General features: G+C 44.8%; 1 protein-coding gene across 1 annotated transcript in view; it reads left to right on the top strand.

Annotated features, from left to right (window-relative positions):
• Positions 1 to 17,571, top strand: part of CLMN (calmin (calponin-like, transmembrane)) — a 61,032-nt gene that overhangs the window by 31,516 nt on the left and 11,945 nt on the right. The window contains exons 7-12 of the mRNA XM_011991807.1: positions 857 to 940; positions 4,163 to 4,255; positions 6,483 to 6,673; positions 9,017 to 9,210; positions 10,420 to 10,502; positions 15,624 to 17,249. Of these exons, the coding sequence (XP_011847197.1) occupies positions 857 to 940; positions 4,163 to 4,255; positions 6,483 to 6,673; positions 9,017 to 9,210; positions 10,420 to 10,502; positions 15,624 to 17,249 (2,271 nt within the window). The remainder of the gene's footprint in view (positions 1 to 856; positions 941 to 4,162; positions 4,256 to 6,482; positions 6,674 to 9,016; positions 9,211 to 10,419; positions 10,503 to 15,623; positions 17,250 to 17,571) is intronic.

Raw genomic sequence — 17,571 nt, forward strand, 5'->3', positions numbered from 1 at the left:
CCTGAAAAAGTACCTTCTAGTCCCTTGTTTATGCTCCCAGCAACGCAGGCTCCCCACTTTATTGCCAGAGCCCTGGTCACCAGCTACTGTGTCCTTGGTGGGCCTCCACGGGGAGTCTTTGATTCTGGAGCCCAGCCAAGAACAGTCCTCCACTTCCCCATGAGTGTGGCCTGGCACTTCACACCTGGTAGAACTGACCCACTGGTCTTCCCCCAACCTGGAGGAGCATCGATGCGGTTCAGTTCAGGGTGAGTTGGCTGTGATGGCATTCCTGGTATGTAGAGCTAATGTTGTCAGAGTTTTAGCTTCCGCAGACGTCTCTCTGCCTCTTTGTCTCTTTCGACCTGGGATAACTGTCCACAAAACTCTTGGCTAGAAAACAGAAACATCTGCCGCCACTAGGGAGGACCTTGGCTGGATGATTTAGCAGCTGAGCAGTGATGCTGGCAGCCAATGCTCCCTGTCCTAACACAAGCAGCAGTTCAGGGAAGCGAACATATTAACGAGGGTCTCAGGAGAAGGGAGGAATCTAACAAGCCAGGAGCTGGGTCCCAGAGAAAAAATTGACAAATTTGTCCCTTGTTGACCCACTTCGGTTCCCCCTAACTCACCAACTTCAGTGAGTTAAATCCCAAGTACTGTAAATAAGGCCGACCTTTGAGAGCTCTCTGATGTCCCATTTGTACGTCCTGAGAGGCACCTGTGTGAGTTTGGATGCATTCCAGGTGGGTTTTAGTTGTGAGCTTTTTCTTGAAATTGATGTGAAAAAAGCAAAGCACACCGAGCGGCACCGCTGGGCATTGTGAAGTGCCTGCGTGGGTTTAATGTACTTGTTTTGTTCTGTTCTGTTTTATAGCTGCATGAATACAAATCCTCGTCGCATCGCATTTTTCGGTTGAACAACATAGCGAAAGCACTTAAGTTTTTGGAAGATAGCAATGTAAGTGTTTGAAGCACATCCTGCTAACACAAGCTTGTCCTGTTAGGAAAAGGATGTCATTTGAAGTTCAGTGCTGGTCGCAAGAGAAGCGTGAGATGGGGACTGATCTAAAATGGTCAGATTAAACTAAGCTTAAATTTCACAGAAATCACTCAGATGACCCCTCCGTTGGGAACGCAGTCCCTAACTCCGTGCCCACCCACTTTACAGCCATCAGGATTAAAACTCTGATGGACGTTCAGTCGCAGAAAGGCAGAGCAGCTGACTGGCTCTCAGATATGTATAACTTAGTTCACGTTTTCTCCTTCATTCCCTTGAATAAGAGTATGGTGAGCATGTCCGAGTGTAAAACTTTCTCTTGGAACTTAGAATATGGGAGAAAAAGGGGAAGAGGGGGGCTACATGAGCCAGGGGGAAAAAAAAGTATAAAATTCTCCCTATCTTGATGTAACTTTCTCGACTCCGATGAGCTTTTTCTGTGCCTGGAACTCTGCTCCACGTTCTTCACACGCGGGTAGGGGCGGCTCAGCAGGGAGGACGTTTCATCGTGCCTCAGAGCACAGTTTTATGCCCATGTCAGAGATGGGCTGCCCCGCAGGACCAGCTCTGTGACTTGCAAGTTATTCAGCTTCTCTAAGCCTGAGCTTCCTCATCTCTAAAATGGGCATATTGTGAACACTAAAGGAACTGACCTGTGAAAAGCACTCTCCATTCTCGGGATGTCCGTTATCACTCAGCAGGCCCCTGAGTTATCACCCGACATGAGATAACTAGGTGTGATACCACCTTCTCCCAGCCGAGGAGGGAGAGGGGATATTTCCATAAACCAGTTGGTCCCGCTTGTTTTCAGTCTGGCAAAACCAGCTGAGTTAGGAGGAACAAGAGGAGGAAAACATTGTCCCTGAAGCTCTTAACTGAAGTCTGGCTGTTAACTTTTTTATTCACCACCAAAAACAAAATGGCGGCCGGGCACCCAAGCCACGGTCTTTGGAAATATCTGCTCTTTGGGACCTTGTACCGCCTGCAATCACTACTTTCCCTCAGCCCAGTTCTCTGAGGGAACTAGGCACCTCAGGAGGGTTTTGTTCTCTAAATGGCCCTCCCAAGAGCCAGCGGCTCCCTGCTCAGCCCTGCCCTTCCCCTGTTGGGATGGTGCACCATAGTGTTTATGGCATCCCTATGAGGCAGCTCTGTCTCCTCACGTTGAAACCTCAGCTTAGAGGGCCACAGCTGTCACTTGCCATTTGGGCTTCCCCCAGGTGAAAGGGAAGGTGGGGGTGATCAAGTTGACTAGCAGCTTTGGTTCCCCTGGACTGGAATGTGCTCAGTAAAGCCACAGAAACCGAAGGAGCTGCCAGAGCAGAGGCTTAGGAGAGGAGCAGGCGAGTTCTCATGGGTGATCCATCATGCAGGACGTGTGCTCGTGATGAATGTGGACGCAGTATTGAACCTGAATTTGATCGACTGTGTTATTCACAGTATTGACAGCTTCCTTCCTGGCCTCCGACCTGCCAGTGATGAGCCTGTGTTGTCTGAATTATATTCTTGGCATCTGCCCTCAAAACAGGCTGCAGCTAGGGAACCCAGAACTCTCCCTCGATTAGGCAAGCCCAGGCCTAACTGATTGGTGTTGTCGGAAACCCGTGGTGAACTCAGGATCAGAGACCCATGTCAGACAGGTTAAAAAGCCTTGAGGGGAAGGGAGAGAGAAAAGAAACAGAGGAAAAAGAAAAAGGTTTTGTATGAGATGCTTTTTTCAGGTTCTCTTTCCCCAGTCTGCCAGGCAGAATTTTGCAGTGTGGACCTGATAGTGTATCTTGACTTTATTTCTCCTCTCTTTCTCCTGAAGAATGACTTTTGCTTTATTAACGTTGTTAAGAAAGAAGAAAAAAATGTGACAAACACCAGTGTTGCCTGCAAAGGCTTAAATATTTACTCTCTGGCCCTTTTTAGAGAGATCTGCAGAGCCCCAATCTGTGTCCAGTGCTTAGATTTTGTTTGTGGAATGAACTGATGACTTAGGGCAGTGATCCTCAAACCCGAACATGCGCTGGAATCACCTGGTGCACTTGTTGAAATGCAGATTTCTGGGCCCACCCACAGAGTTTTTGATTCTGTAGGCATAGGGGAGAATGAGCATTTCTAACACAGGGGTCCCAAGTGATGCAGATGCTGCTGGTCCAGATGCCAGGTTGGCCTCAGGGATTTACCAAGAGCATCATTCTGTGGTCAGAACACAGTTAAATACATAGATAAGACCTTAGCTAAGTGTTTCTGCAAGAGGCACATTTCAACTCATCAGTGGGATATTTTCTAATGGTGCAGAAACCCTGGGTATAAACCTTATCCCAGTATACTATTTCTAATTAGCAGTCAACTCACCCACCCACCATCCATGGTTGCGCATGTCGGTGCTCTGTATTTGTTCCAAGGACATGCTAAATCCAGGTGTGGTGGTGTTTGTGTAGCAGACAGACCTACCGGACATTTTCCGTCTCTCTTGGAAAAGAATGACTGAAACCTTACCGGCTATGTGATGCTGGGCATGTTATATTTCACCTCTCTGAAATTCCCTCTCCTGAACTGGAGGGACAATAGAAGTACCTGCTGATATGGTCTGGCTGTGTCCCCACCCAAATTTCACCTTGAATTGTAGCTCCCATAATTCCCTAGTGTCGTGGGAGAGACCTGGTGGGAGGTCAATGAATCAGGGGAGTAGGTCTTCCCCATGCTCTTCTCATAATAGTGAATAAGCCTCCTGAGATCTGATGGTTTTATAAAGGGGAGTTCCCTTGCACACGTTCTCTTGCCTGCTGCCATGTGAGATGTGTCTTGCTTCCCCTTCACCCTCTGCCATGAGTGTGAGGCTTCTCCAACCATGTGGGGAGTCCATTAAACCCCTTTCCTTTGATAAATTACTCAGTCTCAGGTAGTATCTTTGCAGCAATGTGAGAACGGACTAATACACCTACATCATAGGTTTATTGTGAGTATAAAATGAGTTAATATTTGTAAGGAGTTTAGAATAGAGGCTACACATGGTAAGTGCTATGTATGTGTTAATTAAATACACTTTTGCACGCTGAGTGTCCTTGAGAATGGCAGGGTAAGTAAGAAAAACAGGCTTATGCAAACACATACACACACAGAGAGAACCAGAAAATAACATGTGTTATCCTCCCTGGACACCCCCCTTTAAGTTCATAAATTGCTTCCCTCCAGGTAAAACTGGTTAGCATCGATGCAGCAGAAATAGCAGATGGCAACCCTTCTTTGGTTCTTGGGCTGATATGGAACATAATCCTCTTCTTCCAGGTAAGATCATTTCCTTTCCAAAACACACAATCATGATCTTGTGTCTGCTGAGCGCCGCAGAAGAGAGTGGCCAGATCGAAGGAGGCAGTGAGGCTTAGTTTATGGCGGATTTTATCTTTTCTACTCACTGAAAAAGCACCAGAAGAATCTGGTTGCTACAGTCCCTGTGATTTTAAAAGTGGTGTGAGTTCTCTAGAAGAGAATAGCCGTCCTCTTGGGACTGGAAGAGTTAAATATTTACTTCAAAAAATGACTTTGTTCTAAAGTGTTGCAAGAACTAGGGAAATACTCCTGACCAAAAATGGAACTTGGTAGAGTTACTTTGCTGAAATCACTCAGTGTTCCTTAGAGATGATTAAAGAGCTTGTACTAAAGATGCCTGAGGAAGAAGAATAACAGGCGAGACCTTATTGTTCCGTTCTTTGCAACTTCAGCCTCTAATTGGAAATGCAGATTTTATAGAGGAAGAACTGGATCTGTGATTGGAGTAAGAAGATGACATTTTATTTTTATTTTATTTTTTATTATTAAACTTTAAGTTCCGGGGTACATGTGCAGAACGTGCAGGTTTGCTACATAGGTATACACATGCCATGGTGGTTTGCTGCACCCATTAACCCATCAGAAGATAACATTTTAAACTGTGCTGAAGTTCATTTCCCTGTCAGGAGAGAGCTGGTATCTCATTTTCTAGAGCCCACTCGCTTTTGGAATAGAAACTCGTGGTTCACTGTTCGATTACCCTCCCAAGAGTGAAAGTGATCCACCTGGGCATGATTTGCTTGAGATTTTGGCTCAATGCCTGCATTTCAGAGAAGCATGAGCACAAACAAGGTCTGGAGACAGTAGTTCCTGTTCTGGGTGAACCCTGAACTTAAAAAAAAAAAAAAGACTATCTCTCTCTGAGCCTCAGTTTCTGTGTCTGTGAAATGGGAGCAGTGGTCATAATAGGTGGTGAGCATCAAAAGAAGCCATGTGGGCCAGGCACAGTGGCTCACGCCTGCAATCCCAGAACTTTGGGAGGCCATGGCGGCAGGGTCACTTGAGCCCAGGAGTTCAACATCAGCCCTGGAAACAGAGCAAGACCCCATCTCTACAAAAAATAAAATTAGCCAGGCATAGTGGTGTGTGCCTGTAGTCCCAGCTACTTGGAAGGCTGAGTTTGGAGGATTACTTGAGCCTGAGAGTTCAAGGCTGTAGTGAGACATGATCATGCCACTGCACTCCAGCCTGGGCAACAGGATGAGATCCTGTCTCAAAAAAAAAGAAGAAGAAGAAAGAAGAAGAAGAAGGATAAGCAGCCACTATGTGTTATATGTGTGCTTCAATTACTGCTATCTGTTATTAAACTTCCTCAGAGATTCTGGAAACATCCTGAAGATGTAGTAAAAGTCAAGAACTTAAATCCACCGCCCTAGGGCTTCATTTATTTATTTAACAAATGTCTATTGAGTTTCTCCAAGGTGCCAGGTGCTGAAAGTAAAAGGCCCTGCCCTCAGGACCCTTTGGGATCACAGACGAGTCAATCCTATATGGCAGAAGGTGATGCTAGAGCTCCCAGCAGGGCCAGCTAGCTCAGATGGGGGAGTGGAGTAAGGAAAACTTCCTGGAAGAAGTGACACCAGAGCTGGGTTTTGAAGGATGAGTAGGAGTACGCTAGATATCCTACTCATCCTTCAAACTAAGTTAGACTTAACCTACTGTGTGTGTGAATTGCCTAAGGGTGGTATTGAAACAGATTCTGATTCTAACAGCTCTGGTGTAGAGCCTAGGGTTCGGCATATCTTACAGAAGTCCTCATGAGAGGAGTTCACGGAGGGAAGGGACATGGAGGCAGCAAGGGCAGGATGAGCAGAGGCAGTGGGGCTTGAAAGAGCTCCGTGAAGTCTGGGAGTGATGGGCAGTGAGAGGAAAGGGGTGGTCGAGTTGAGTCAGGAAGACCTGGTACGAAGTGCTGGCTGGAGCTGGAAAGACTCCAGGAAAAGATAGTCCTCCCTGTATAGTGTAATTACGGGCACCACAAGCCACAGGAAATGGACACGCCATTGCAAGTACTGCCTGTCCCCTGCCACAGCCATCAGAAAAGGTTTCTCGGCATTCAGAGAACCAATTCTGCATGAGCGGTTCCCTCCAGCCACGGTTCATGTGGCCACCCGCCAGACAAGGTGGGTCTGTTGCTGAGAGGGTGGGTCTGTTGCTGGGGTCTGAAATGCCATTTTCCTTCCAGATTAAGGAGCTCACAGGCAACCTCAGCAGAAACTCTCCATCTTCCAGCTTGTCCCCTGGCTCAGGAGGCACAGACTCAGACTCATCCTTCCCACCCACACCCACTGCAGAGAGGAGCGTGGCAATATCCGTGAAAGACCAGAGGAAGGCCATCAAAGCCCTGTTGGCGTGGGTGCAGAGGAAAACGAGAAAGTAAGCTGCAGCCCCTCTCCCCGCGCCACTTCATTTAACTAGCTGCTTTCAGGCAGAAGAAAGGAGAACTAGTATGTATTAAGGTGCCAGTTATGTATGTGCCCATTGCTTCATATAGAATATCAGAACAAGGGGGACAGTCGCGGTGGCTCACACCTGTAATCCTAGCACTTTGGGAGGCTGAGGCGAGTGTATCACCAGGTCAGGAGATCAAGACCATGCTAGCTAACACGGTGAAACCCTGTCTCTACTAAAAATACAAAAAATTAGCCAGGCGTGGTGACGGGCGCCTGTAGTCCTAGCTACTCGGGAGGCTGAGGCAGGAGAATGGCGTGAACCCGGCAGGCAGAGCTTGCGGTGAGCTGAGATTGCGCCACTGCACTCCAGCCTGGGCGACAGAGCGAGACTGCATCTCAAAAATAAATAAATAAATAAATATCAGAACAGGAAGCACTGCATTTTTTGGGTTTTGCAGTACACACAAAATGCAGTTGGCAGAATGTTTGGTTTGCATAAAGCTGATGAGAAGATTTGAATACAGATCAGAGGGACTTTCATCATGTTGTCTCCCAAAACGGGCATGTCTCTTGGATTCTAATGACTTGTATGCATTTAAGCTTCAGGGTGTCTTCCAGAGTCTGTACCTACTTTAAAGATAGTAATAATAAAGGCTGTAACATACTCAAAGTTAGGTCGGATCTTCCAAAATCGAGACGGGAACTGGAGCCAAGTTCCGGCCCTGAGTCACCCCACGCCAGCGGCAGAGTGATTTGAGCAGTTTTGTATCAGGCCTTTTTACCAGTAGCAGCCCACAGCCCCCGGGCCATGGGCACACATGCCAGACCAGTGTGGTGGAAACCTAACCAGCTTGGGGCTGCCCCAGCTCCTCAACATGCAGACTGGTAGAGATCCTGGTAAATCATTTACTTTTCCAAGCCCCAACTGCAAATGGTATCCTATCACTCACTGCCTTCCAGGACAATTAGGCAAAATCCATGAAATCCATGAAAGAGCACCTTGCACAGTGCCAGCCCATATTAAGTGCGTCACAAATATTGATTCCTTTCTCCCCTGTGTGTGGAAATAAAAGAGGGAAGAGGGGCTGGACCTTTAGAGTTTTGATGGAGAGATCACACGGGGTAGATTGAAACTGACAAATGTGAACCACCATTAAATGTTGTTTACATACAAACCAACCAAAAAAGGGTTCATTGTCAGGGGTTAGGGTAGAAGGAGGATGTGACTGTAAGGGAGAGGAAGTGTCTTGGGGTGATGGGACAGTTCTGTTTCTCTGTTGTGGTGGTTACATTAATCTGTACACCACCCCCATGAAAATTGACGCCTGTGAAAATGTGAAATTCAGATGCAGTCTATAGCTTAATTAATAATTATCTTGGACCAATGTTGGTGTTCTGGTTTGGATAACATACCCTGGTAGCATAAGATGCTGTCACTGGAGGAAGCTGGGGAAAGAACAGGGACTCTCTGTACTGTGTTTGCAATTTCTTTTAGGTCTTAAATAATTTCTAAATAAAAAGGTGCTTGGGTTTTGTTGTTGTTGTTGTTGTTGTTGTTTTAAGAGAGTTCATTGACCACGGTTGAGGGATTGGTGGAGTCACAGGATGGATTCTAAAGGAAATTAGTGCCTGGCAGGATTCTCTCCTCTTTTGTCCTTCACTTTTACTTTTAAAAATTGAGGCAGCCTCCATTTTACAAAATAGAATGAAAGCTCTCTGCCCCCACTTTTACAATGATGCTTTTATTTCTGTTACTGATAATAGTAGCTGTCATTTAGTGAGTGGCTTTCTTGGGCTCCCAACGTTGCATATTAGGTTGACCCTATGACATGGCCATTCTTCTGGGGCCAGGCTTGACTTTCCCCACAAAAGCCCCAGCAAGTTCACTGTGTGGAGTTTGAGGCTCAGAGAGCTCGTTGACATGCCTAAGGCCATGGCACTAGGAGCACAGTGGACAGCTGAGGCACAAACTTGTGTCTTTCCGGTTCCATTTTTATGGCCCAGCACGTCCTTGTTATGTTTTCAATGTCACTGATACAAGGACTGGTCTATACAGTTGGTCCTTTATGTGTCTGGGAATTGGGGAACCCAGGGTCCTGTTTCGCCTCTTTGTTTGATGTATACCGTCCTACTCCATTTGGCTGGAAATGGAAATGTGAGTGGTTCAGGGCAGCTCTCCCACGCTCAGGGACCAAGGCATCTTCACCTGGCGAGGTCGGCAGCTCTGCCCCACTCAGAAACCCACGAGGCTGCAGCATGCTGACCTTGTTCCTTTGAGTCTGTTTCCTAACCAGCAACCCGGCTGCCGCTGCTGTGTCTCCTTCAGGTATGGCGTGGCGGTGCAGGACTTTGCGGGCAGCTGGAGGAGTGGGCTGGCTTTCCTGGCCGTGATTAAGGCCATTGACCCCAGCCTAGTGGACATGAAACAGGCCCTGGAAAATTCCACACGAGAAAATCTGGAGAAGGCCTTCAGCATCGCACAGGATGCCCTGCACATCCCCAGGCTCCTGGAGCCAGAAGGTAGCAGTGGTTCTCTCTTTCTTTCTAATAATTTTTTTTACAAATGTACCACTTGCCGTCCCATGTAGAAAATCTGGAAAATACAGAAAAATCTAATGAAGATTTTGTCTCCTGTATTTCTACCACTCAGATCATATGGATATTTTTCCAATATTTTATATGCCTCTAATTGTATTTTTACATAATTGGTATCATTTACTGTATGTATAATTTTGTGCTTTTTTATTTAACATTATGTCATAAGTATTTTACATACTGCTACAATGTATTATTATATATTTTTATTGGCTGCATAATAGTTCATCTAGTGGGCATAGTAAAATGTACTTAGTGGCCAGGTGTGGTGGCTCATGCATGTAATCCCAGCACTTTGGGAGGCCCAGGCGGGTGGATCACCTGAGGTCAGGAGTTCGAGACCAGCCTGGCCAACATAGTGAAACCCCATCTCTACTAATAATACAAAAATTAGCTGGGCGTGGTAGCACAGTTTGTAATGTAATCCCAGCTACTCAGGAGGCTGAGGCAGGAGAATCGCTTGAGCCCAGGAGGCAGAGGTTGCAGTGAGCCGAGATCGTGCCATTGCACTCTGGCCTGGGTGACAGAGCCAGACTGTCTCCAAAAAAAAAAAAAGTACTTAGCTCTTTCACTATTGGTAGACATTTAGGTTGTTTCTGAAATATTTCCTTTTATATGTAACAACATCACAGTGAACATCTTACTAAATAAAGCTCGATGTGCATCCCAGATTATTTCCTTAAGGACCAGGTTTCATTAGCAGAATGACACAAGGGAAGAGTCCATGCCTGTTTAAATGGTTTGGCTGTCTCTGTGAAGTTGCCTTCCACGTGGGTTAGGCTAACGTAGGACTCCCTGTACCATATGTAGGCTGCCTGGTTCACCATCCTTGCCCATGGAACCAGCAGTGAGCTGGCTGCTCGCTGTGGAAGGGACTAAAACAGCAAGGAAGAAGGGACAGAATTTGGGGAATAAGAAGCCCTAGATTCTATATCCTTGCTTCTCTGTTCTTCAGCCAGCTGTGAGATTTCAGTCAAGTGATTCACCCTCTTTGAGCCTAAAGTTCCTCAAGTGGCAAATAAAGAGAAAAAACCCTCAATGATCTTTGGGATTCTTCCCCATCAGGCATCCGGGAATACTATTGAAAGCGTATGTGTTTGTATCTCCTGCTAATTCCTGTGTCTCTCTCGACAGACATCATGGTTGACACACCGGATGAGCAGTCTATCGTGACTTACGTGGCACAGTTTCTAGAACGTTTTCCAGAGTTGGAAGCCGTATGTTTGCTTTTCTTACCTTTAATTCAGACACCATACATTTCCATCTGCTGGCCATCAGACAAAGCAGGGACGTGGGCAGCGTTGCTCTGTATAAGTAGCAGTCAAAATCGCCAGTTGCTCCCAAGTCCCTTGAGCACGGCCTTACCACATTTTAATTTCAGAATGATAGCAGTCCCCCCTCATATGCAGGGGATACAGTTCAAGACCCCCAGTCAATGCTTGAAACCTTGGATAGTACCGAACCCTATATATACCATTTTTTCATTTTTTTCCTGTACATATGTACCTACGATAAAGTTTAATAACTTAGGCACAGAAAGAGATTAACAACAACTAATAATTACATAGAACAATTATAACCATGGGCCAACATCATTACTTTTGCAGTTTGGGGCCATTATTAAGTAAAATAAGGGTTATGTGAACACAAGCTCTTTGATATCATGACGGCTGATCTCTGATCATCCAGACAGCTACTGAGTGAGTGATGGACGGGTAGCATAGATGGCGTAGATACGCTAGACAAAGGAACGAGTCAAGTCCCAGGCAGGACAGAGAAGGATGGTGAGAGATTTCATCCCACTACTCAGAACAGCACGCCATTTGAAACTTAGGAATTGTTTATTTCTGGAATTTTCCATTTAAGAGTTTCAGACCACAGTTGACCATGGGTGACTGAAACCTCGGAAAGCAAAACCTCAAATAAGGGTGGAACTATTTATATGTAACATGCGTTAAGTTTCAAAGCAGGATGGAAAGTGACGCCTCTCACAAACCTCTTCCCATGACGAACTTTATTAAGATTATAAAAGATGCTTACTTATAAAATGGATCTGCTTCTTGATTTTTTTAGATGTCAGATGGAACATGTTAGCATCTACCAGATTTTTATCAGTGTTAAAAATCATAAAAGACAATGATCATTGAAAAGCCTGCCTTACTTTGGGAGGCCAAGGCGGGCGGATCATGAGGTCAGGAGATTGAGACCATCCTGGCTAACACGGTGAAACCCTGTCTCTACGAAAAATATAAAAAATTAGCCTGTGGTGGCAGGCGCCTGTAATCCCAGCTACTCGGGAGGCTGAGGCAGGAGAACGGCGTGAAACGGAGAGGCAGAGCTTGCAGTGAGCCAAGATCACGCCACTGCACTCCAACCTGGGCAACAGAGCGAGACTCTGTCTCAAAAGAAAAGAAAAGCCTGACTTTTTATTTTCAGAATTCCAGATTATACTTGGTGACAGAGTTTTTTTGGGCACAGAATCAGACCTTTTAGAAATTGTCCTGGCCCTGTTGAACTCCCACCCAGCCCATGCACAACCGCGAGCTGATAATAATGACAGCAATGACAGCCTTTTCTTGACTCCTTTAGTAATTGACTGAACCCTTGCCCCTGACTTAGGGGACTCAGAAATAAACTAGATGGCTGAGGTCCCTGGCCTTGTGGAGGTTTGTTCTAGTAAAGGAAACAGTTATAAGTCAGCAAAAACATAACTTCGGGTAGTTATGAGTACCAGACAGAAAAAAAGAAAGCATAAAGGGTTAAAGGATGCTTGCAGGAGAGGGGAGCTGCTTTTCTAGCTGGCTGCCTTGCCCCTGTGTCTCTGGGCTGCCTGCCATTCCTGCAATCCAGCATGGCTCAGTATCATAATCCTCTTTTATAAACGAAAATAAGCATCTCAAAGAGGCTTAAAGACCTCTCCATAGTCACTCAGCTACCACGCACAGAGCTGGGGTTTGGCCCCTCTGTGTTTCCAAAGTTCAGGCTCTTGGTTCCCTTATAACACGCAGCTGAAACTGGGGCTCCGTTTTTTACAGAAGAGCTTCCCAGGATCCTCCATGCCAGGACTTTCATCCTGGCCCCCACCTGTGTGTGTGTTTCCTGCCTGCCTGTCCCTGCACCACATATGGAAGCCTTACAGGGCGCTTTGGAAGTAGGATTTCCTGGGCTGGACTGCCAGTTCTCCACTTGGAGCTGTGTGATCTCAGGCTGGCGACTTGACCTCTCTGATACACATCTGTATTGAATGTGTATCTATTGAATGTGTGTCATCTGTAAAATGGAACTATGACCCACATTTCGGGGTTATGTGAAGAATAAACAGTTACGTGAAGTACCTAGTACTGTGCCTGGAACAATGGTGGATGTTTAGCAAATAATGGTGACTTGATCAATGGGTATAAAGTTACGGTTACATAGGAGGAATCAGTTCTGGTGTTTCTATTGCACAGCAAGATGACTATAGTTAATCATAATGTAACCAGTGACTCACATCTATAATCCCAACATTTTGGGAGGCTGAAGCGGGAGGATTGCTCGAGCCCAGGAGTTAAAGACCAGCCTGGGCAACAAAGCGAGACCCCATCTCTACAAAAAAGAAAGAATAATATACTGTGTATTTCAAAATGTCTAAGAGAGAAGATTTTAACTGGTTTCATTACGAAGAAATGATAAATATTTGAGGAGACGAATGTATTGAGTTCTCAGATTTGATCATTTTATAACGTATACATGTTTTAAAGTATCACATTATACTCCATAAATATATATAATGATTATTTGTCAATTAAAAATTTAAACAAAATCAAAATAAAGGGATCTGGCCCTTCCAATACCTTGATTTTAGTCCATTGAGGCCTGTTTTGGATTTCTGATGTCCAGAACCGTAACATAACACGTTTTTGTTGTTTTAAGCAAAAAAAAAAAGTAGTGATTATTATCTTACAATTCAATTTTCCTGGCCTGTTACTGTATTTTGAAATACAAGGCATTGGGGCTTTCATTCGCCCTGAGCTCTTAATCTGCAGTCAGAGTTTGAAATCAACTAAAACATACGGTATTTGACTGAGTCAAAGCCACAGCTAAAATTGAGCAAATCTGACACAGATCTCCCCAATGCTGAGGTCAGAAACTGCAGATGGGAAAAGATTGAGCCAGAAATAATATCTGGAGAAAGTCATCCTGGTTCCTAGAACATGGTGCATCGTTGCAGAACAGTCTGTTTACATCTACAGGGGAATACACATGAGAATTCACAGCTTATCCGGGCACACAGTGAACTTAACAATTCTGCTGAGTTAGTTCATTTCAGTAAACATTTGTTGGGCCCTGACCACTTACCACACATTGTTGCTAGCTTTCTGGCCCAGCAAATGGTTTCTTTTGGTAAATGTGCCATATGCATTTGAAAAGAATGTGTCTTATGCAGTTAAAGAATACTTGTATTCTTTAATATGCTGTTAATATGTTAATATGCTATTCTAATATTCTATATTTATACTGATTTTTCCTGCTTTCCTGATCAATTAATGTAGGAGAGAAATGTTAAAAAAAAATCTCCAACTATGATTGTGAATGTATTTCTCCTCTTAGTTCTGCCAGTTTTTGTTTTATATATATTGATGCTATGCTGTTAAGTGCATAGACACAATTTATTATATCTTCCTGATGACTTGATTGCTTTATTTTTATAAAATTTCCCTCTGTCTCGAAGTGTGCTTTGTCTGATATGAATATAGCCATAGCAGCTTTCTTACAATTAGTGCTTGTGTGATACTTTTTCCATTTTTTTCCTTTCAGTGTATGTATACTTATATTTAAAGTATGTCTCTTATAAACAGTATACAGTTGGGTCTTGTATTTATACTTAATCAGTATGTTTTTCATACATTTATATGAGTTTAATCTAGCATCTTGGTTATTGTTTTCCATTGGTCTGATATGTTCTATACTCTATTGTCCTTCCTTCTTAACTTTTTGGGGATTATTCAGAATTTCTTTTGTGTACATTTATCCCCTTTATTGGTTTTTTAACCACGTCACCTTGTTTTATCTTTTAAGTAGCTGTTCTAGTGATTATAATACTCATCTTTAACATACATCGGCTTAACCTTAATATACTACTTCTAGTACAATGCATATTTTACATATTTTTATATATTTTATATATATCACATATATAATTTTACTCACTTCATCTCCATTGTTTTTGCTACTATATTGTCATTTACTTCTACATATGTTTTAATCCTCAATACTTTGCTATTTTTGCTTTAAATAGCTAGTAGGCTTTTTAAGAAAACTTTGAAGTAGTCTTTTATATTGACCATGTATTTACCGTTTCCAGTACTGTTTATTCCCTCCTTTAGGCTTTATATCTGAGATTGTGTTCTTTGAGCCTGAATAGCTATTTTTTGTTTTTTTATATTGCTTGTAGCATAGATTAGTTATTCTAGAGTCTTTGCTTGCGAATTCCATCTCTGGGTCATATATGGGTCTATATCTAGTGATTATTTCTTCTCTTGATTGTGGATTTCGTTTTCCTGCCTCTTCATGTCTTGTGATTATTTTATGTCCAACTTGGTATATCAAAGAATGATAGAGGTTGAAGTAGACATCATTTTTTTTCCCTCAGGAAATATAGCGCTTTCCCAAGCAAGTGCGTAAGATGAGGAGCTGTTGTTTTGATCGTATCAGTCAATAGGAGCTGTGTTGCAGTTTTATTTAATTTCTTCTCTCTGGTTTTAAATGATTTGAGACTGAAGTCAGTTCACTCTATCAGTGCATTGGGAGTCAAGTGCTTCTGTACCACAAAGCCATTTTCTGCTTTTCAGCCCTGCCCCCAGCTGGCTCTTACACAGCACAATTCCCTGTGTGGATGAAGAGAATTGCTTGTGTGTTTGGAGTCCTTCCACATTCACTCTCTCATACCAGTCCACACAATCAATAAAGATTTGGCTGACCTTTCCTTATCTCCGGTGGATTAGCTCTTCTCCAAAGCCATACCTAGACTAGGCAACATGGTCCTCAAGCGTGAAGTGGCTGACAATCTCTGCTCACTTTAGAAGGGATTGTCCTTCTTTAGAGCTTGGTTTATTGAGATTCCTTACATCCATAGCTTTTAAAAAAAACATGGTATTTTATATTTCTTGTTTATCTGATGTTTTCATATTTCAGCAGGAACAACCATTACCTCTTAGAACACTGCATTGGTTTGAAGTGGCTTTTTCCATTTCTGTTTGTGTTTTGGGAAAGGTGGATGTGGGTTGTACTTAAACCCTCTTCTTATTCATGTTGCTCTGTGTTTTTTTGTTGTTGTTATTCTTTTTTTTTTTTTGCAGGAAGATATTTTCGATTCGGATAAAGAAGTTCCTATTGAATCCACTTTTGTTCGCATCAAAGAAACTCCTTCTGAACAGGAGAGCAAAGTCTTCGTTCTGACTGAAAATGGGGAGCGTACCTACACTGTTAACCACGAAAGCAGCCACCCACCACCCTCCAAAGTCTTTGTCTGTGACAAGCCTGAGAGCATGAAGGAATTCCGCCTGGATGGTGTTTCCAGCCATGCACTGTCAGACAGCTCCACTGAGTTCATGCACCAGATCATTGACCAGGTTCTGCAAGGGGGCCCAGGCAAGACCAGCGACATCAGTGAGCCATCTCCAGAATCCTCCATTTTATCATCCAGAAAGGAGAGCGGGAGGTCCAACTCTTTGCCAATCAAGAAGACAGTTCACTTTGAGACTGACACCTACAGGGATCCTTCCTTCAGTAAGAACCTGTCCCTTTGCTTTGAAGGGAGCCCAAGAGTGGCAAAGGAATCATTGAGGCAGGATGGACATGTCTTGGCAGTTGAGGTTGCTGCAGAGAAGGAACAGAAACAGGAGTCCTTGAAGATTCCAGAATCCTCCTCTGACAAGGTCCCTGGTGACATTTTTTTGGCGGAGGGCACGATCAATAATTCTCAGTCTTCCCCCTATAATGGCGCTTTAGAGAGTACAGCCCGCCATGATGAAGAAAGTCACTCTCTTTCACCCCCAGGAGAAGATACTGTGATGGCCGATTCCTTCGAGATCAAGGTTAACCTGATGACCGTAGAAGCTTTAGAGGAGGGAGACTATTTTGAAGCTATCCCATTAAAAACCTCGAAATTTAACAGCGACCTAGTAGATTTTGCTTCTACCAGCCAGGCTTTCAACAAAGTTCCTTCACCTCATGAGACAAAACCTGACGAGGATGCTGAGGCTTTTGAGAATCATGCTGAAAAACGAGGTAAAAGGAGTACTAAATCTGCTCACAAAAAGAAAGATTCTCCAGAGCCTCAAGGTAAGACGGACAAACATGAACCTCACCAGGACTCTGGAGAAGAAGCTGAAGGCTGTCCTTCAGCCCCAGAAGAGACGCTAGCGGATAAAAAGCCAGAGGTGCATGAAAAGGCCAAGAGAAAGTCCACCCGTCCTCATGATGAGGAAGAGGGAGAAGACGATGACCTCCAGGGTGTGGGCGAGGAATTATCTTCCAGCCCCCCAAGCAGCCGTGTCAGCTTGGAGACCCTTGGGAGTCACAGCGAAGAAGGCCTGGATTTCAAGCCCTCCCCACCCCTCTCAAAGGTTTCCGTCATTCCCCACGACCTCTTCTATTTCCCGCACTATGAGGTTCCCCTGGCTGCAGTTTTGGAGGCTTATGCAGAAGACCCGGAGGATCTAAAAAACGAAGAAATGGATTTCGAAGAGCCGGAGGGCTGTATGCCAGACCTGGACTCCAGGGAGGAGGAGGCCGGTGGCTCTCAGAGCAGCTCCAGTTCCTCGGTGCCAGGCGAGAGCCTCCCCAGTGCCAGTGACCAGGTGCTGTGTCTCAGCAGGGGTGGTGCGGGTACCACACCAGCCTCGGAACCCGCTCCTCCGGCCCCCCATGAGGACCACCAGCAAAGGGAGACCAAAGAGAATGACCCCATGGACAGCCATCAGGTACTCAACCGTGGGAGTTGGGAACCCTGGGTACTGCCTGGGAAACTTGACAGTTCTTGGTCTGAAGCTCAGCTTCTTGCTCCATAAAATAGCGATGAGGGGGCTTCCCTCGGGACTCCCATGGTGCAAAATTCAAAGAGGCACCCACTGTGAGGCTCAGGCAAATGCAGGGTTGGCACCCGAGAGTGGGCACCTCCTGAAATTCTGCATATGGGCACTTCAATGGCTTTCCCCCAGTCCTGGCCCTACGCACAGGGATGCTCTGAGGATCAAGTGAGGTCACCTCTGAGGGTTCAGCAGAGGAGGAGCAGAAATGATTTCA

The sequence above is a fragment of the Mandrillus leucophaeus genome, unplaced genomic scaffold (genome assembly GCF_000951045.1).
Source record: "Mandrillus leucophaeus isolate KB7577 unplaced genomic scaffold, Mleu.le_1.0 Scaffold4, whole genome shotgun sequence".
Lineage (NCBI taxonomy): Eukaryota > Metazoa > Chordata > Mammalia > Primates > Cercopithecidae > Mandrillus > Mandrillus leucophaeus.